At 46.8% G+C, this 20,760-nt stretch overlaps 1 protein-coding gene across 1 annotated transcript in view; it reads left to right on the top strand.

The window, feature by feature from the left end:
- The window catches only part of UBE2O (ubiquitin conjugating enzyme E2 O), a 92,676-nt gene that overhangs the window by 67,192 nt on the left and 4,724 nt on the right, over positions 1 to 20,760 (top strand). Inside the window, exons 7-17 of the mRNA XM_019494191.2 lie at positions 182 to 291; positions 1,705 to 1,855; positions 3,056 to 3,558; positions 8,299 to 8,453; positions 9,435 to 9,547; positions 11,882 to 12,007; positions 13,481 to 13,570; positions 16,115 to 16,775; positions 17,617 to 17,753; positions 18,674 to 18,877; positions 19,680 to 19,737. Of these exons, the coding sequence (XP_019349736.2) occupies positions 182 to 291; positions 1,705 to 1,855; positions 3,056 to 3,558; positions 8,299 to 8,453; positions 9,435 to 9,547; positions 11,882 to 12,007; positions 13,481 to 13,570; positions 16,115 to 16,775; positions 17,617 to 17,753; positions 18,674 to 18,877; positions 19,680 to 19,737 (2,308 nt within the window). The remainder of the gene's footprint in view (positions 1 to 181; positions 292 to 1,704; positions 1,856 to 3,055; positions 3,559 to 8,298; positions 8,454 to 9,434; positions 9,548 to 11,881; positions 12,008 to 13,480; positions 13,571 to 16,114; positions 16,776 to 17,616; positions 17,754 to 18,673; positions 18,878 to 19,679; positions 19,738 to 20,760) is intronic.

Raw genomic sequence — 20,760 nt, 5'->3', positions numbered from 1 at the left:
AATACGATGGATGTAAGAACCCTTACTTAATAGAGAAGCGCTAATGCGCTAATGGCAGCAGCCCAGGACTCCTTCACCCTCAAGGGATGAATACTGGTTGCATTAGGGCAAAAATAGTCATATTTTCTGTTCCAGTGTTGCAGATTTATGAAATCAGAAGCTAATGGGGGTTTTTTTCCAGGTACAAGTTGTGGAACTAAAGGTTACTTGGATCACTAAGAGCTTCTGTCCTGGAGGTAATGACAGCGTAAGCCCCCCACCATCTGTAATCACGCAGGAGAATTTATCCAGGTGAGATCTGCTAAAGATGTCTTTTAGTTTTCCAGCAGCCCACAGCCCTCTGCAAGTAAACAGCCAGGAAATGCAATATTGGTACCAGCCCCTTGGGAAGGGAGCTGTCATCAGCCAAATACCCCAAACACTTTACATCTCCCAGCTATTGGGGAAGCATCATATGATGAGCCAATTTAGATTAACATAGCGGGGCTGTAGAAAGGCGCTCTCTCTCTCTAGCCCAGTGATTTTCAACCAGGGTGTCGCCAGACTCTTAGAAGGGTGCCACGAGGGATAAGGAGATAAACCAGGCATAAAAGAGAAGCTGATAAGCTAAGTGTATAAATGCAGGCACAGGCATGTCCATGCCTGAAGGATCTCCCACCCCCTCTGCCCAGCCCCTCCACAAAAGGGTAAGTAAGCTAAGCACTGTAATATTAGTTTTTGCAATTGGTGCCACTCAATTCACAAGTTATGGAGGGGCCTCAAATCCAGTGAAGAGTGCCTTGGGTCCAAAAAGGTCGAGAATCACTGCTTTAGCCAAACAGCACATGAAGTAAGCAATGCCTGGAGACAGCTTGCTTCCTCTTCCCTTCCCTTCCTCATTTATTCTGTGTTGGGTTGAATGTTGTTTTCTAAAAGTAGAGAAGCTCTGAGATGGGAAGGGAAGGCTTACTTCGCTCTAGTCTAGTGGTTCCCAGTCTATGGTATGGGTACCACCAGTGGTATGCATTAACAGGTTTATAATAATTACTTTATATGACAAAAAATTGCTGGTGATACTTAAGGTTGTATTGTTTTAAATTGGTGGTGCACAATGTGTCAGTTTGGGAACTGCTGCTCTAGTCTAAGGCACAATGCCACCATCAAGGAGCATCTGGCACCCCCTGCAGGTGATGAGTTGTGCATGTTGGCCACAAACACAAGTTTTGAAACCATGCAATATTAGGTGGGTTTTCACCTGAACTAGCAGCACCGTGGACTGCAGTTCCACCTGAGTTTGAGGCAGTTTCAGGAGCAGTGGTTCTTGACATAACGAATTAGGTTCGTCTGTAAGGTGAATGAGTTAGTCTAAAACATGCCACCCTCCCCTGCCTATGGAAATAAAATAAATACAGAAGTTAAGGCCTATTTTTGTAATTCATTTGGGGAGTTTGGAATCAGGGTAACTAGCGTGTGAGGAAGGGGGACTGTCTTCTCCCAATCACTTGGTGGCTTGAAAGTATTCTGTACCTCTTCCCTTATACCTCTGTATGTGAGAGGTCTACAATTCAGGGAATATTAAATAGGGACAGTTCTCCATTTTCATTAAGTAGTGCTAACCAGAGGAAGATCCATCAGTTAGGTAGCAATCACTGGGGTGCCCATTTTCTTTTACTCTGCTCTGAGCTAATGTCCATTGGAGGTAACTCTGTCTTCTCACTCCAATAGGGTAAAGCGTCTGGGATGTTTTGACCATGCACAGAGGCAGCTTGGAGAAAGATGTCTCTATGTATTTCCTGACAAGGTGGAACCTGCAAAAATCACCTGCGAATGCCCAGAGAGAAATTGTGTTCTAGGAGAAGGGTCCGTCGCCAAGAAGGTGCGTTCGCAGGAAAACCATTTGAAAGCTTAGCTGGGGGTGTGAGAGTTGGAGCATTCGTATTGCCAATATGTCTGCTCAAGCATTCATGATTCAGGTAGCTTGGTTTTTAAATTCTCTCTCTTTTTAAACCTTGGCCTTCCAATAAGTCACAGGATATAAAAAGTGATGCAATAAAGTGTAATGGCTCTCAGTTGCGCACAGCTGTGTTGCCTTGTGCAGTGATCTTATCAGACTGGGTGAACTACAGCCTGATGCTACAGTGGTGTGCAGAAAGGGCCCCATGATGTCATAGCGGCCGCCTTTTAGACATGATTACCAAAAAGCCCGTAAAGGATTTTTTTTCTCTTTTCTGGCTTCCTAGTGAGATTCCAAATCCTTGAATTCCATGTTATTCACTTATATACCCTCTTCAGTAATGAAGTGGAGAAAGTGTTCCTTTCCTATGCTCTCTTTTGGCTTGGGTTATCGTGCATTGTAGGATAAATGGCTTCAAACAGCAGCAGAGGAAATTTTAGGTTGGAATTAGAAATAACTTTCTCTCTGAGGATGGCTAAGCATTGGACAGGCTACTGAGAGAGGTGGTAGAATCTCCATCCCTGGATATTGTCAAGAGCAGGTTATACAGGCACTTAACTGGAAAAGTTTAGTTGGAGGTGATCCTGCCTTGAGCTGAGAGATGGACTAGGTGACCTCAGGAGGTTCCTTCTAGCCCTACTTCCCTGGAGGCCTATAAAGTGTCATGTCCCCTCCACCAGACACTTGCATTTCAGTGGTGTTCACAGTGATCTTTCTGCATAGCCTTGAATGCTTTGTTTAGTTAAAATTTGGAAAGTGATATTTCATAACAAAGGGTACAATATAAACTGAAAATGCTTGTTCTAGCTTGCTCCCTGGGCCCTTGCTCAGTCATGTCAGAAATCGATTACCCCAGTGCCCTGGCCAGTATTTCTTCCTCTTCAGGAAAACATCTCCATGGCTATATGTGTTGGCAGCTATTTTTTTTTTTTTTTTTTTTTTGCCAGCATGCTAATTTTGAGAGCAATAACCCACTGCTTTGTCAGTGTTCTTGGGCAGGGAGAGCATGATGGGCCAAATTCTCTCTTCTGTACAAGCCTAAAGCTGGCTATTTTCATGTGTTTTGTGTGTCCAGACACCCCACACCCTACTCTGTGTACTGACTAGGCATGCTTTTTGTAGGTGAGGAGGCTGTTGAAGAAGCAGATAGTGAAGATCATGTCCTGCTCACCAGATTCTCAGGCTACTGGTGAACCACCTGACCCAGAGTCTTCAGCTGCTGCTGACCAGAAATCAGAAGAGCTTAAAACCAGACCCAAATGTGAAGTAGAGGACTCTAGCAATGGCACACTAAACACAGGGGCTTTAAAGGAAGTGCAGTCTGAAGAGATGAGGAAGGAGATGACTGAAGCCACTGGGAGACAGCAGCAGCCCCCATTCCTGCTGAAAGAGGATGGATCATCCAACTACAGGCTCCAGTCCATGGAGCAAGATGCTGATGATGAGGCAGCCGATGACACTGATGACACCAGCTCTGTAACTTCTTCTGCTAGCTCCACAGCTTCTTCCCAGAGCGGCAGCGGCACAGGGCGCAAGAAGAGCATTCCCCTCTCCATCAAAAACTTGAAGCGGAAGCACAAGAAGAAGAAGACTAAGATCTCCAGGGAGTTTAAACCAGGAGACAGGTAGGTTGGTACCCAGCTTAACAAGTAACCTTGCAGGTTGGCTAGTGATAAGAGGCAGAAACAGGTCTGCAGCCTGACCCCTTATTTGCTTGTACTTCAAAACATACAAAACAGACTTTGGGGTAAATGTTCTTCTGGCTACTGAGGGCAGCACAACATAGTCTCACCTGTACCAGCTGGGGAGTCTCAAGAGGTGGGAGGAAGGTGGCATGCACATTGGCAGCAGGTCTTCTTGAATTTGCCGTGTTCTCCAAATTTCCCTCCAGCCATACCCCATCCTATATTTATAGATGACTGGCTCTAATAGTCTAATAAATTTTCTCTGATTCATTTTATTTAAATATTTTTTGTTTACTGAAACGTATGGAACTGGACTGAACCAGTTTCCCTGTGGACATGAAATATGCCAATTAGCTGGGGTTTATGTTTCTGTGATAATTACACTTCTGGAGGGAAGGACTTTTATCTCCTTCCCTCACCATTAGGGAATACTGCTTGCCCTCATTCTGTTTTTCTCTTTCCCAAAATTTATGGTCTTCTGTAAACAAGGCTGCTTTGTTTTTTGGGTTTTTTTACAACCTATCAAGAAACGTAACAAAAATATATCCATTATAGCAAAACAGCATCTAGTACATTTGGTTACATTGATACTATAAGATAAAGCTACTCTATAGTATATTTGGATTATTTAGTGTATGATTCTTCCCTTAGAATAGTTCTCATCAGGCTTTGTTAAATTGTATCTCATTACTGATTTAGTTAGACAAGTTGATGGCTTCCTTTACTTTGCTGACTAGGCTAGTTGTCACATCTACAAAGGTTTACTCTGTGGTCACTCAAACAGTCTTTGGGGCCTTCTGCTTAGCTACACTTCTGCAGCTTGGCCTAGGCCCCTGGAAAATGGCCAAGGCTGCCAACAAGGTTCAGATCTCTCTTGCACATGTTCTGCAAAAGCCTCCCTTGCCTGATTCCTCAAATGTAAATACAGGCTTACATAAATTGAGAATTCAGGTTGGGTCCTTGTTTGCACCTTGCCACTAGAGCACTGGTTTGGACTAATTGACAGTTGTCACCATCTGATGGCTGTCCACTAGCCTATGGGAGAAGTGCTGGGTGTTGGTCCAGCTTCCAGTGGAAAAATATCCAAATGACCCAGTGTCAGTGCTGTAGTGCCATACTTCACCCTCTTGAACAGGGTTGGTACATCCATAGCAGAGGAGATGGGAATTCTAGGGACTGCAAGCAAAGTATGAGTCAACAGCATGCTGTTATCACAAAAAAGGCAACGATCCACTGGGTTGTTAGCAGGACTGTTGCCTGACTCTTTCTCTCTGTTCAGCCTTGAGGAAGCCTCAGCTGAAGTACAATGTCCAGCTTGGACACCAAACTTCAGGAATGATGTAGACAAATTGGAAAGAGTCCAGAGAAACTCCAGAAGAGAGAAGGAAAATTATTAGAGGTCCAGGAAACATGATGTTTAAGAGGAAAAGTTGGAAGAACTGGGATTATTTAATCTATAGAAGACCAAGGTTGAGGGTAGGATTTGATAAGTCTTCAAATACAGGAAGGGTAGTTACGAAGAGGTGGGTGATATGCTAATTTGCTGTGGCTGTAGGGAACAGGACAAGAAACCTTAAATTACAACAAGGGAACTTTTAGGTTGGACATTGGGAAAATCTTTGTGACTGTAAGGGTGGTTAAGCACTGAACAGGCTACATAAAGTATCTCTCTCCTTGGAGGATCTTAAGAGCAAATGAAACAAAACAGTCCAATGAGATGGTTTAGGTAGGAGTAGAGACTTCATTTGGCTTTTCGTAACAGCCATGATTTTAGTCAACAAAGAAATTGCACAAAACAGCTCAGGTCTGTCATCACTGGTCAGGTTTAGTTTTTCTTTTTAACATTATTTAAGGCAAGGAGTGAAGATGCAGAGTTTTTCAGAAGGAGTAGATGGGTTCTGGGATGCAGGAAATCCAGCATCGTGAGTATTATGTGAATTGGGTGGCCATTAGTCTCTGTTCCATTATTTCAGTTTTGCTTCACTGTGCTTGGAGTACAGTTGCTCTGGAACGCTTCTGAGTTGCAAAAGCAATGGCATCAGAGCTCGGAGAACTGGCATCAAAGAGGGAAACGGGCAGTGGTGACCCCATAAAAGAGAGTTTTAGGAAACAGCCTCAGTAAACGTTTCCCTCTTCTTCCCACCTCCCCTCATACAACTTCTAGCACTCTTGGAGGGGGTTGCACAAGGTAGTTTTCATAGCTGACTACAGATCACCACAGGGACCTCTTTGCCAATGCTGTGGACAGGCAGATCGCTGCCAGGAAAACAGCATGGTCTCTGGGGCACTTTGAGGAGATGACGGCAATGCAAACAAAGGGTAACAAGTTACTTTTTTTAATAGGACCTGAAACCCCAAAAGGCTCTTTAAAAGGCTTTTATGGCAGCTGGCCATTAATCTCCGTGAAATACCCTGGGTTGCTTGCTTTTGCTATAAGAACCAGCCAGAAAATGGATGAGACATGGTATGCCCAGCAGCTGGATTGCCATTGGAAAGTACAGACTGAATGAGACCTGCCTGTTGAATTGGCTTGATGCAGCTAGAAGGGCTGGATCTGCTGTTTCAGCCATGCTGGTGCCTCTCTCAGCGTGCACGCGTTCAGCATGCTGCTTTAGCTTCGTTTCATTTACACAGTTATGTCTTTTTAACAGGATAGCACCAAAAACTTTTGGTTACTGGTTTTAAGTGAGGGCGCCACTTAGTGACTTCAGTCCTACCATCTTTTACTCCAAACCTTGAGTTTGTTCCATGGAGCAACAGGAACTCCTGGTGAAATATCTTCTTAAATCTGCTTTTTCTCACCTTGCCTCTACAGTCTTCTCTGCCTTCCCCTGCTCCGTCCCTTCACCCCCCCCCCCCGCCCCCCTCCCCCAAAGTTCATTTAATATGACACATGCCATATTTCTCCCCTTGGTAAAGATTTTTTTCGAAGTTTTTGGTGGAGAGCATGAATTGTTAGGGGAAATGTCTATGTTAGGGAGCTTAATGTATATTCCCTTAAAAAGCAAAAAAAAAATACTAGCATCTTTGTCCATTGGACTTTAAATGACTTAGCCTGCAAATTCCATGTTTTGTTGCCTTTGATAAGGAGAGGTGGCTTTTGGGTTAGGCTTAAGCCAAGGAGGTAAAGATGGATCAGAAAAACACCATTTGTATTGGGTGAACTCTGGGAGACAGAAGAATTTAACGGCAGATTTGTTAGAACAAGGCTATGGAGAGGGGCTACTTCCCAATAGGACAAAAAGAAATGCTTACCCAGTCACAAGGTCTTAAATGCTAGGAGGAATTGGGAAAAAGACCATGTGGTTTTGCCTTTTTTAAAAGATCCTTTGTAAGCTGAGATGATGCATAGTCTCATCAGCATGTGGCCAGCTCTTGCTGATCAAAAAGAAAGGACAGAGTTAAGATTGGTTGCTGTATCCTTATGTGGCAGTAGGAAATTGCATGGATTTCTCTAATTAATTTCCTAGTCTCTGATGTCGGTGGGTGTTAGTTATAGAATGTCAGGGTTTTTAAAAAGACGCACATATATTAAATAAACATTTGGATTTGCTCACTGGATCCCATGGAAACTCATTCTCATTCTTAAACTTTAAATGTAGTTCAAGCATGGCTTAGGATTGCCAAACATATACATCCAATAACTTGGCCCTGGCCAGTCCTTTGTGAAAGGTCTGAACAGTGCTGGTGCCAGAAGTAACTTGCTTATCTGGTATTTTGACATCTTATCTGAGTCTTGTTAACCTGTTAGGTTCTGCTAACTTGGCCCAAATCAGGGTCACCTATGGCTTCCTCATTGTGGTTTTCTGTATGACGGTATGTACCTGTCAGTGTCTGGGTAGAGGCGAGGTGTGCCTTGTAACTAGGTGTTTCTGCATTGGCATGCATGATGCATCATGAAGGGGAGGAGAAGGATTAAAAATGTGAGAAAAGGAGGCCCTTATGTCAGAGACAATTATTCTGTGCTTGTGATTTATCTTTTGGCAGCACAGAGCTGGTGGAGTGTGACATTGGCCAAGAACTTGTTTATTCATAAACAGGCTGCTCTTCTGCTTTACATGCACTGGATACTGCCTCTTCCCTGCTTATCTCAAAGAGCTGGTATATATAAAATGCTGCCTTATTCTTCCTTTCTTACTCCATGATCCCACCTTCAAAAGTTCTTCAGAACTCAGCAACATTCAGGACAGAAGGCATTTCAGTGAGGTGGATCTGAAGTCTCGAAGGATTGAAGTTCCTGTCTTCTCTCAGCCAGATGCTGTCGCTGTGCTGTTGCATACTCAGATTTGCTCCTGTAAGAATAAAATATACAAGGAATCACCTTCCTGAAATGCCAACTTCTGAGATACAGACTTTCCAGATTGGTGACACCTGAAAAGCTGTCAAATATATGGACCTGCGTGCATCTCTGAATCCATTCAGACCAGGCATTGGTGCCTGGCCCCTCAGCTGAGGTGCCTATTACCAGGTGTGAAACATGGGTACTCACCTGAACTTTTTCAGTGTGGCAGTCAGATTTCGTACTACATGCTTTGCATTTACCTTTTGGTTTTTGGTACTAGGAAAAGCCCAGAACACAATACAGTGAATTAGCAAGGGGCCTACTCTTATTCCATTCTACTCACAGTGGGCAGCTTCTCTTTCAAATCACTGCTTTTCTCTCTCTTTCTCAACATACAGAGTTGCTGTAGAAGTGGTGACGACAATGACATCGGCTGACGTGATGTGGCAGGATGGCACTGTGGAGACGAACATCCGCTCCAACGAGCTGATTCCCGTCCATCATTTGGACAACAATGAGTTTTGCCCTGGGGATTTCGTGGTGGATAAGAGAGGTATTGGGTGAAAGATGTGCCCTCTGGAAGATGGCACAAATTATAGTGTAGAGTCTGACACTTAATGGGAATATCCAGCTCCTGCTCTCAAGCTCTGTCAAAATCTTTCTCTGTCAAAAAAAAACCTGACAATCCAACCTATTCCAAATAGAGCTTTGGAAAATCTAGAAAAAGAGATGACCCAGAAACCCCCTGAAGTCTGCCCAGGGCATTGCTATTGCTGATCAGGCTGCTGTGGGTGGTGCTCAGATGCTGTCATATTGGGTGACAGAACAAGATCTTGAGAAATTACTCCCAAGTCCAGCATCTGTGTAGTTGCATTCTCCATACCCAAGCCTCCTCATATCAGCTGATAAGGATTGAGGCTGTTGAACAGTTACAGAAGGGGAGGCAATCTGGGTAACCAGAGCCAATCCCAGAGAGCCCTTCTGGCTGCCAGTAATGAGATGTGAATTGGAGTCTAAGTAAGGAACTGGTTTAGACAGCAGAGCACCAGGGTGGCACGGTCATGGCAACTTGTGGTGATGGGCTTTCCAGATGAGTTTGCCCTCCCTGCATTGTGTAGCACTTACCAGCCTTCCTCTTTCCTTCTCACTCCAGCTGGACTTTTAGGAAGATAAAAGTTTGTTCCTTGCTCAGCCCTCCCTTATCCCTCCCTCACCCCTTTCCCCTGAAGCACCGTTGCTTACTTCCTCACATCATGCTCAGTTGGAGGATGGGTTTGGCAGAGAACTTGTCAACTGACAACCCTGAGCCAACGGTAGGGAAGCTAAGTATCCTCATGGCCCAGCCTCAGGGCATAGCCATCGGGTTATAAGGCCTCTGGGGAAGGCAGTGAAGGCAAGGCTTCCCTGGGTGCTGCTGTCTGAAAGATGGAATCCAGTGTGTAGATCAGAATTAAGGGAGTGAGAACTGAGGTTGCTGGTCCAGCACTTTTTACTTGGATATTTTTTTTTTCCTTCTCTCCACCCTGACCCAAAGCTCAGAGCTCCCAGGACCCTGGTGTGTATGGAGTGGTGCAGTCTGGGGATCACATTGGCCGCACCTGCATGGTAAAATGGTTCAAGCTGAAGCCCACTGGAGATGACGTAGAGGTAAGTGCAGTGGCCTGCTCCCTGGGAGTGGAGGAACAACTTGAGATGTGAAGTACAAAGAAGCTTTGTTCTAATGTAAAAATCGCTTTTCCTGTTTTGGCTGTGAAAGAGTTCATCCTTGGGACTGAGGGAACAGGATATGTTAATCTTCTTGGGTGCTACTAGACTGTTTGAGATGTCTTGGAAGACAGCCAAGCCAAAGACCAGCACAGACTGGCCTCAGATTCCCACCCACACCCCTTCAGTTGCCCACAAATTTCTGTCCATCTGGTACATCTTGCTATCACTGGGCGGCAGCCAGACAAAAGGCTTGTGTGGAAAATGGTGACAGCTGATTTCTGAAAACCCGAGGACTTGACCTGTGTCCCACTGCTTAGTGGAGCAGAAACCTTATGGCTGTCCACTTATCTATCTGACCACTGGGAGAGAGATGCTCCTGTGCTTTCATTCACCCCAGCATCCAAGACGAGGATCCTTGAAGGATTTGATCTCAGTCTCCTGGGAACCATGGCCTAGCTAAAGAACCACCACCCAGGCCCCTCTGAGCTGGCCTGTTCCTCCCATGGTCGCTGCATTCGTGGTAGGAAGTCACTGTTCCACAGCTGATCAGAGTCCACTCGCACTTTGAGCAAAACCTTAGATTGTCTCAGAATTATTGCTGTGTCCATTCCCCACACGCGTGAGCTACCAGTGCTTTTCCTCCGAGGGAAGTGAGTTGCCTTTACAGTCAGGGAAGTCTTTCCCGTTAGCAGAGACGAGCACTTTATTCAGCCTTTCCCATAATCTTTAATGGTAAAGACTAACTAAAACTCTTTGGCTCAGTTCTGGCATTGGCTTCATCTGGGAGAATCGGATATACCCATGGGCGTACAAGGTATTTTTCTTATGTTCAGTGCACCATAAACCCTAACAATAAAAGGTGGGGATGAAGTGGTTGAATCAAGGCAGGAATTCCACCTTACCTTTTTAGTATTGCTGAGTTGACATACCTAGTGCCACATGATAAAGTAACGAACAAGGAGTAGAAGTGTACCAGTACACCGGTCCCTAATGTATCGGCACCAGTAAAAGAAAAATCCATGTTATTGGCAATCAGCTTTTTTTTGGCTGATGTGCCCAATTAATGTTGCTGATAAATGCTGCATGCATGCATGCAGCCAGGAGTGCAGCCTAGTAGCTTGGAGAGCAGCGTCTGGCCAGTAAGTCCGTTGGGGAGGGAAAGGGGTAGGGGGGCAGATCGAGGACCCCACAGTGAGGGAGGGAGTGGGGCTGCAGCTGGGGCAGGCACTGCCCAGCCAGGGCGGGACATGGGATGGAGCCATGGCTTGTTTGGGTGAGGGGAGGGGGCGGCTTCTGCTGCTGCGCACCTCTGGGGGAGGCATGGGGGGCACATCGGTGTGCAAGGGTGGTCTGCCCGCTGTGCATTCAGGGCTGGGGGCTGCGCTGGCCTCTTCCTAGCAGGGGGGTTGGGCCTGGGCTATGCTTGGACTGGGTGAGGCGGGGTGGGAAATGGTGGTGGCACTGGGAGGGGGGGCCATGAGGGGCTGGAGCCACCCCAAAATTTGCCTTATCTCCCCCCTCCCTCTCTCCCTCCCAGCTCCACTGCCTGCTCTGCCTCATCCTGCCTGCCCTGGCCCAGCCCCCACCAGGAAGAGGCTGGCGCAGCCTCGGGCCCCAAGTACACACTGACAGCCCACTCTCACCCCACACACATCTGGGGGGGGTGTCCCCCATGCCTCCCCCAGGAGAGTGCACAGCAGCAAGAACTGCCTGCCCCTGGACAAGCCACAGCCTCGGCTGTGCAGCATCTGCCCCTCTCCTTCCCTCACTGTGGGGGCCTTGATCTGTCCTCCCATGCCCCTTCCCTCCCCCCCTCTTTTCCCCAACAGACTTACCAGTTGGACACTGCTCTCCAAGCTGTTGGGCTGCATATCAGCAATTATATCAGTATTGGCTAATATGGCTCATTAATAGCATTGTATTCTCTGTAACCTAGTTGCATTCCCCTCCTCACTCCCATCCCTCTAATGTTAGTCCCTTGCTTGGGCGATTTATATTTCCCTACTGGCTTTGTCATCTTTTTGGATTCACAATCCTAAACATCTACTAATAAAATTTAATCAGCCATCGGTATTGGCCCAAAAAATCTTGATCAGTGCATCCCTAACAAACTAAAAATATTGGCAGTGGTTGGTCACAAGGTGGCAGAGTATCTCAAGGAGTTGGGAATCTGTGGCCAGTCCCACAGGAAGTGCTCTTTAAATGTCAAAAGTCAAACCCAAGCACTGGTACCTTGCCTTGCTGCTGAGGCGCGTGTTTTCTCTCTACCACCAGCTGATCGGCGAGGAGGAGGATGTGAGTGTGTATGACATTGCTGACCACCCTGATTTCCGCTTCCGCACCACCGACACTGTGATTCGCATTGGCAATTCGGAGGGAGCTTTGGCCAAGGATGACGAAGTGAGTTTTGGGTATACTCTGGCTTAGCTCAGCTGGTAGTCACTGGCTGGGGTTTTCAGAAATGGCCCATGGAGCAGCGGTAGGACTCCAAGCCCCATTTGGTCACCTAGCTCCCATGGCCTTATTTGACAAACTCAGCCTGGATACCAGTGCAGTCTTTCCCCCTACTCTGGGGGGGAAAGAGTACCATGTTCAGAGTCATCCTAGGTCCTTGAGTCCTAGGTTCTTGGTTAAAACAGCAAAAGGAGGAAGGGAGGTGATATGATGAGACTTAGAGGTTTTTCCATTGTAATTTAAAACTGTTGATCATTTGGTTAGAATCCTCCACTAAGGCCTCAATGCGGCTTCCAAGGTGGGGAAACTCGGTGGGTTCCCAAATGGAGAGAGAGAAGGTTAACTTCCATCTTGAGCTAGCAATGGTTGTTTTCCATGAGGAAATTCAAGTTCTTATTATACATTTAGTTTCTATCCCAGCGGCAGGCAATTCTTTCAGGCGGAGGGCTGCTTACTGAGTTTTGGCAAGCCATTGAGGGCCACATGACAGGCAGCCAGGGGCAGATTAATATTAATTTTCTAAATTTTTTAGGGGTCCCACAGGCCGGATAGAATGGCCTGGCGGGCTGCATTTTGCCCACCCCTGTTCTATCCTCTAAGGAGTGAAGCAGTCTCTTCTGGGTGAGGGAGGGCAAAGCTTTCCTTCGGGAGCGTGAGGGGCAAAGGGAGACTTTGCTGGAAATGGACTTCCTTTCCTGAAGGCTGCTGGTCTTACAGAATCATAAAAGCAATTCCTATGTTAAGATCTTGTATGGAAAACTGAAGGAAGTTCTTTCTTGCTGGCCGTATATTTATGACGTGTTTGAGCATGAAAATCCATCTCGCCCGGCCTGCATAAGGCTTGTTCCAGAGTAAGAAGATCTTTATTCTGTGCCCCCCAGGAGGCTGTGTGGCATGAGGTTTTCTCATGTCTGTTCCTTATTTTTTCTTTCATGTCACAGAATTGTGGGGCTCTGGAAACACTGTCCTTTTTCTATTTCTTTTCCCCAAACTGAACAGACTTTAAAATCAGAGTACCTAAAATGACCACGAGGTGGCATGCTGGTTCACAAAGAAACTAGCAGGATTCTTTTTTTTCCGGTTAAGCTATCAAAAATGCTTTCCTTTTTTTAAGAGGCTGGAGCTTCATAATGGAGCTGGCATTGATCAGGAGCTGTCATAACATGGGTCACTGTTCTCCCGGAGCGGTGATATTCTAATCTGCAAGGCAGCAGTCCACAAAGACCTTGCAAGTTCTCCTTCAGCCTTTCTACACCTGTGGCTGCCAGTATTCTCACTGTTCCCTTGCATAACACTTGCCTTCGGGTGGGGTCTAAGGTTATGTGCCTCAGTTATCAGGGGGAGAATTTATTCCTTGGATCCCTCATTCTGCATGTATATGGTCCAAGACACTGTGACACTTTACCCTTACTTCTTTAGCCATCCGTGGGACAGGTGGCTCGTGTTGATGTGAGCAGTAAAGTGGAAGTAATCTGGGCTGATAACTCCAAGACCATCATTCTTCCTCAGGTAAGGTCCACAGTGGTCACTGTAACTTGAAGTTGAATAACATGCCCTGTCTTTGGTTTGTTGAAGCAACAAGCATTCTGGACTCTATATAAAAACGAATCTTGTCGTACTCCCTGCTTACCATCATATCTGTCTGGTGGTGTAACTGCCTGCTTCTGGAAGGGTTGACCTGCAGTGCTTAGTGCCTCTCTTGCCTTTGAAAACAAATTTTGACTCGCTCGGTAGGTTCACATGTGCTGCCCCTTTGGGTAGGGAAGATAGTTTTGTCTGGACTGTTGCACTACAGGCTGAGTCTCCCTCTTGCATACCCACACACATGCATGCAGCTCTCGCAGTGTACCTTGTCCCTGGCCTGTAGCACCCCCTGCTATTCTGGTCATGGTGCTATTATGCAGTCGGTGCTTGAAGAAATACTCTGTTAGGAGACCAGTGCCAGTAGCCCTCAGTCCTGACCTGCAGCATCCCTTGCTGCTGTAGCCCAGAGTCCCTACCCTGTTTTGCTAAGTATGAGTCTAACCTGCAAACACTGATTACTGTCTGACCACTGTTAAGCTCTTACAGTACATGACATGAGGTTTTGCATTTAAAAATCAAATCCACCAGGATCCCAATTAGAGCCATTACGTAATGATCTGCTGTTGGGTTTGAACTCAAATCTCTCCCAAAACAAAGTGGTGAAGGTGGTGAGCAGAGGATATAAAATCTAGGTAGAACCAGCATACTAATCCACGCACGTAATTAACCCCAATATGTCACCTTCCACATCTTTGTTTCCAGGTCCTTTGCACTGCCTAATGCTTCATTATTTTGTCTCTGTTTTCAGCCTGCCTCTCTTCCCCCTGTCATGTCTAATGAGCACAGCCATAACTAAAGTGCCTCTGTAGGGTCCCACCCCTGTCAGACTGGCAGAGAATGCCATTGCCTCTGCTACAGAGGCTCATTGGTGTGTGGAAGCAGTCGATGAGGAGGATTTTTTTTTAAATGAAGCAGCTCTGCATTAATTACAGTAGAATAGTCAATGCCCGCTCTATGGAAATGGAATAGGATGTTACAAAGCAGGCTGCTGTCTCCCTTCCCCCTATTGTCACATGGCTACGACTCGCATCAGAATCAACAGTCTGGTGTGTGCTTCACAAAGGGACACGCTCTCTTTCTCATGGGGTGCATCTCCGTGTTTCTGGAGCAGCTACAATTGCATCATAGTGCAGTTCTGGATTCTGCCTGCACTCTTAATTACAGCAATCAGGGAGATATTAAGGGCCAGTGTTATCTCTTGATAAAATGCCAGTGTTCGATTCCTATATGTTTTCCCGGAGATTAGTTGTCTGGGCACTTTATTTTTAGATCAGACAGGAGATTGCATAACTGGCTCATAAATTAGTCTTTCAGCTCAAATTTGGGGCAGGCCACATTGGGCAGTGAGTTTGGAAGGCTTTGGTCTAGTTCCTCCAGGTCACTTACCCTCTGCTCTGCAGCTCACAACGGGAATCTTGTTTAGGAGGGGCCTGGACCTGGGGTGGATCAGTGCTGGTGCAGCTCATGATTTTAAGGCTTCTTGGTAGGACTGTGTGGAGAAGACTTATACAGTATGCCTGCAAGCCAGGGTTAGCTGCTGCTATCAGGTTCTCATGTGCTGCGGAGACTTTGCAGCTATCATTCCAACGTTCAGAAGGTCATGGGTAAAACGGCCCATCACAGTGAAGCCTTACAAAATTCTTCTCACCCCGGAGCTACTGGCTATTGCGACATAGAGGCAAATTTGTGCCTGAGCTGGGCAGCTTTGCAAGGCTGCCTCTGAGACTCAGTATACCAAGGAAAAGAAACGGTGTACAATTGGGAGGATGGGGAAACCAATTGTTCAGCACGGGGACTGGCAAAGAGGAGTGGGAAGAAACAGCTCCAAGAGCCAGTTGAGCAACTGAAGTGAGACTTCCTTATCCCAGTTGAACCTTTAAAAAGCCATAAGGTGAGGTCACTATGATCAGGAGTAAATTGTAGCAAAGCTCTGAAAAAGGCTAGGTACCACAGGAGAAGGTAGTAACATGTGCCTGTTCTGGCTGGTTCAGCCTTGTGTTGGTGGAGGCTTAGAAGGCAACCAGCCAGGTTGGGTATTGTTCTGGGGCAGTAAAAGCAGAAATGGAGCATGCAATGCTAATAAGGGTTTTCAGAAACCCCAGAGTGTCTGCTTTGAAGTTGCAGACTGCATGCACACTCTAGTGTGCTGCTGAATTCCCAGCTCCTGGCACTGCTGTGACCTTGAATAGTTGCATTCATTATCCCAGAATACCCTGTTTTGAAGGGAAAAATGCTGACTCAAAACCTAGTGCATAGGAAGCTTGTGAGCCCGGCACTTGGAGCAAACCGAAGCCACCTTGCATAGGTAAAAAGAGAACAGCCCAATGGGAAGAACTCATTTGCAGTGTCCCATTTCTGGCTACTCTTTGTATGATGGTAGAGACTGATCTGTGTCCAGGTGAAATGTCAGTAACCATGCATGGCTGACTCCTACTTCTTGGTTTCTGGTTTGATTCTGGTCTCCTTTAGCACTTGTACAACATAGAATCAGAGATTGAAGAATCGGACTATGATTCTGTGGATGGCAGCACCAGCGGGGCATCCTCAGATGAATGGGAGGATGAAAGTGATAGTTGGGAGACAGACAACGGCCTCATGGAAGATGACCACCCAAAAATCGAGGAAGTAGAGCCAGAAGAGCCAATAGCAGAAGAGGTAAAAAAAATAGAGGAGCAAGTACAGGGTGCTGTGGCGATGGCAGTGCCAGATCTAACTGCAGAGAAGGTCGGAAAAGAAGGAGCTCCAAAGAGCTTCCGGGAGTTGAAAGAGGCCATCAAGATCTTGGAGAGCCTAAAGAACATGACCGTAGAGCAGCTGCTGACTGGTTCTCCCACCTCCCCAACTGTGGAGCCCGAAAAACCCACACGGGAGAAGAAGTTCTTGGACGACATCAAAAAGCTTCAGGAAAATCTGAAGAAGACCCTGGATAACGTTGCCATTGTGGAAGAGGAAAAGATGGAAGCCATGGTGGAGACAGAGAAGAAGGAAGAAAAAGTGGAGGCGCAGGCACTGGTGAGGTCTGAGTGGCCCAGTGAGACGCCAGTGTTGTGCCAGCAGAGTGGAGGCAAGCCTGGCGTCACCTTTACCAGTGCCAAAGGGGAGGTCTTCTCTGTGCTGGAGTGTGCCCCAGGTGAGTGAGTCCCAGTCAGGATGACTGACTTGTCCCTCCACTGCCTTGCCAGGTTGTCATTGCCCCCATTCAAACTACTTGCTCCTCTAAGGAGGGAGTATGGTGCTCCACCCTTGGAGTGCTCAAGTTAATTGGGAAGGGGTAATTAAACAGGGCTGCTCTTTTTAGAACAGTCTGGTCTGGGAACCAAATCTGGCTCTGCTGTGTAGTAGCACAGAGCACTGTCACCAGTTGTCTTTTTTTTTCTTTTGTTTTGGGTTTTTTTGTGGTGTAGATTCCCTTCTTTTGCACCCTTGTCGCAGCCAGGAACTGAGCTGAGATGTAGAGTTTTGCAGTCAACAATCCACGAGCATGAAGTTTCTTCAAACTAGCATAGTGTAGAGGTGGATGGGGACTGAGAGGCAGGATGGATATTGTCACATGTACCTCCTGGCACTGGTGGCCTTTGCTCGCTTAAGCAAAGACGTACAGTTCTGGGATGCATTGGTGGCAGCATAGCTTAAGACATTGGGTGGATTGATCATCATAGATGGGACAGATGGGGAAAACTTGGCGCAGCCTTGTTTTGAATGTGAATAAAGAGAGGTTGTTAACATAGCTCATCAGTCAAGATGGGAGATTTTGTGCTCAAGATGTCTCAACACGCAACCCTACTGAGACTTGCTGTAAACAAAGTGGCTTGACACCTTGGACAACAAGAGTCGTGTGACCAGCTTATCTGCTTAGCCTCTTGCCATGATGCCGCTTGGGTTTTAGAGGGAGGAAACTCTATTTGAGGGTGTATGACCTTGTGTTTGGAGGAAAGTTGCTTTAATCAGCTGCAATTTCTCTGATCCTTTAGACACTCACGCCTTTAAGAAAATGGAATTCCAGCCCCCAGAAGCCAAGAAGTTCTTCAGCACAGTGAGGAAAGAAATGGCGCTGCTAGCAACCTCGCTGCCCGATGGCATCATGGTCAAGACATTTGAAGACAGAATGGCAAGTCCATGTGCCCCAGTTTCTGTGTTATTGCTTGGCTTAATGCAACCTGATACTTAAGGCTAGGCAGGGTATGCAAAACATTAATCCCCAGTTTTTGAGCTGCAAAGGCATCTGCAACTCATTAGAGTTATAATTACAGTGCATTGGCTCCCTTGGCATTTCTAATGAACAACATTTTACGGTTGATAGATTGTATTAGGGACCAACAGTTTACAGCTGCTTCTGACTCGGGCCCTCCCTCCCATCACTATGATGGTCCAGGAATTGAGAAACAAAGATTTTGGGGGGGGGGGGGGGTGATGTCTCTTATTGGACCAACAGCTTGCTTGGGATGACGTTAGACGAGCTTTCAAATTCAAAGTGCTTTTCATTGGGTCTGACCTGAATGCAAAATACATTGCATTTGAAAGCGTATCTCATGTCATCCCAGCCATGCTGTTGGTCCAATAAAGGATATCATCCCCCCAAAAGTCCTTGGTTTGCAGTGTAATTAGGCTGAGATGGAAATGTGGGTAAAGAGCAACTAAGGTAGTGACTGTACTGACTAGATGAAGTGGCATTTTTCATGAATCCCTGCTCCTCCCTTGAAAACTTTATTCCAAAATATGTGCTTGGACCTGCAGTGTGGAAAGATGAGAACTGATGTTCAGCTCTTCTGATGGGTAAAGTCCACAGCAAGAATCCATTTCCTTGTAGGCCTGGGGAGGTCTGAACAACTTGAGCTACTTCTTCTAGGACCCGTAGTTAGCGCTGAGTTCATTAAAGCCCCTTAATCTCTTCAGTCTTCCCTTTCCCCCTCAAACACAGCACTCACATTTCCATATGGAGCTCAGAATCGTTCTGTTTGGGAAGAGGATGGTTCACCCCGTCTCTTCAGGTATCTCAGTCCCACGTGCTGACACTTCCTCTCTTCACAGGATCTCTTCTCAGCACTTATCAAGGGGCCCACACGCACACCCTATGAAGACGGCCTCTTCCTTTTTGATATCCAACTTCCCAACATCTACCCTGCGGTCCCTCCTCTCTTCCGCTACCTCTCCCAGTGCAGTGGGAGACTGAACCCCAACCTGTATGACAACGGCAAGGTGTGCGTCAGCCTTCTGGGGACGTGGATAGGCAAGGTAATACTGTCCTCAGTCTCTCTGTGAGATACCAGGCTGTTCAGGTAATCCAAGCTTCGGTGACTAGGCAACTATCTCCATTTTTGTCCTTGGGGCCAAACTTGACAGATGAGGATCAAATCTTGATGTAGGGTCAAGCTCTAAGTGCATTGAGCTTTGAACTGTGCCTGAAAACTGGGTTTGGCAGAGCTAAAGCATAGTATATGAGAGAGAGAAAAAGCTACTGCAGAACCTACCTTTGGCCCTTGGCTCAGGGCTGAGAGAAGCTGGGGAGCATCATGGGAGGACCTCTGCCATTTGGGTTCAGGTCTCGCCAGGGTTGGAACATTAGCTTGGCTGTTCACTGCAGTTTAACTGGAAGGTAGGTTAACTAGGACCACAGAGGCACAGTGAGTTAGGGGATGATGCTAGTTAACTCTTGAACAGCTGAGATTGAAGGGAGTGTGGGTGGCGATGACTTCTAGGGTAGGTTTGTGGTCATTTGATATGGTCTCCACATTTGGACATAATTAGCCCGCCCAAGGGCAGGTGCTACAAAAGAGACTGCAGGTGTGTGCACAGCTCTGTAGAGGAAGCCAGATACGTGCTCCCTTCTGTGAAGTCTGAATTATACATACGGCCCCTTAAGAGACTGAGGTTTTGGGCAGCAAATGTTTGAATGCGTCTTGATCACTGTTGGCCGCAGCCCAAAGGCTGGCACCTCTCTCTTTTTCAGTATAAAGTGTTGGAAAGATTTAGAAAAAAGGTCTGGTCATGCTCCATTACGCGTGGTTCATTATAATGTGTGTGTGTGTTGTTCCAGGGAACAGAGAGGTGGACCAGCAAATCCAGCCTTCTGCAGGTGCTCATTTCCATTCAAGGTAAATGCAGCTGAAGAGGCTGACTGGGGGGAGGGAGTGGGGAGGTGACCTTCAGGAGGGGATAATAGGAAGTCACTATGCCATAGAAGAGAGCAGGTCCTCTCTTGTCCAGTCGGACCCTTCCTTCCCTTGCTGGGCTCTGTGGAGGAGGCTGTTGAGCTAGCAATCCAAGTTGGTGTCCATGTCATCCCTTATTTTTGGCTGCCTTCTGTCCCTCCCACACTCCCTCATCCCTTTCCCTTTCACAGCAGCATTAGTAGTGGTCAGCATTTTCCTTGCTATCTTGTGGCGGGGAAGGTGAACCAGAGCCACCTCCAGCTGCCAGCTGAAGTCTGAAAGCACTTTTCAGAGCACAGAGACCTGCTAAACCTGGCTCCTCCCCACATAGCTGTTTATAACCAGTGAGTCACCGGCCCAGCCTACGTGCTGCTTATTTTTACTTGAACATTGGTCATATTTACCTTTGTGCCTAAGTTGAGACTAAGCAAGCAGAGGTGTGCCTAACTAAGTCCTGCAGCTCTGGCTTCCTGCAGATCTTTTTGCCACTGCCGCCACTTCCAGCCTGACCCAGAGCATCTGCTTGGTCTTGCACAGAAGTTTTCACCCAAATGGGCTCCAATCTACAAAGTCCAGGGACAAGACCGGGCTTTGGCCTAAGGGCATTTATGCTGGGAACCAAGGTCTCTCTTCCTTGCTCATCGACAAAGTTGTTTCCTCAGGTTTAGGGGGAGAAATATCAACTGGTGCTTGTCTCCATTCTGAATTTGTTGAAGGAATTTTGTTAATGGGAACATCTTTCCCCCTATCACTCCTCCTGCCTTAGCTTGAGAGATCCCATAGTCCACAGCACTCAGTTAGTGGCATCGCCAGCAGGCTGGAAACCTCGGTGCCATTGCCACGCTCGAGCAAAACAATAAGTCCTCAAATGGCAATGGGGAAGAATTTGACGTGGGTGACTGGCCACTTGCAACTAGTTATGGCCTGTCGATAGAGCATGGCTGGGCTTGGTGGGTGGACCAGAAA

The sequence above is a fragment of the Alligator mississippiensis genome, chromosome 8, assembly GCF_030867095.1.
Source record: "Alligator mississippiensis isolate rAllMis1 chromosome 8, rAllMis1, whole genome shotgun sequence".
NCBI classification, from domain to species: Eukaryota; Metazoa; Chordata; order Crocodylia; family Alligatoridae; genus Alligator; species Alligator mississippiensis.
The sequence above is the reverse complement of the archived record's forward strand: the minus strand, read 5'-3'. Positions and strand labels throughout refer to the sequence as shown.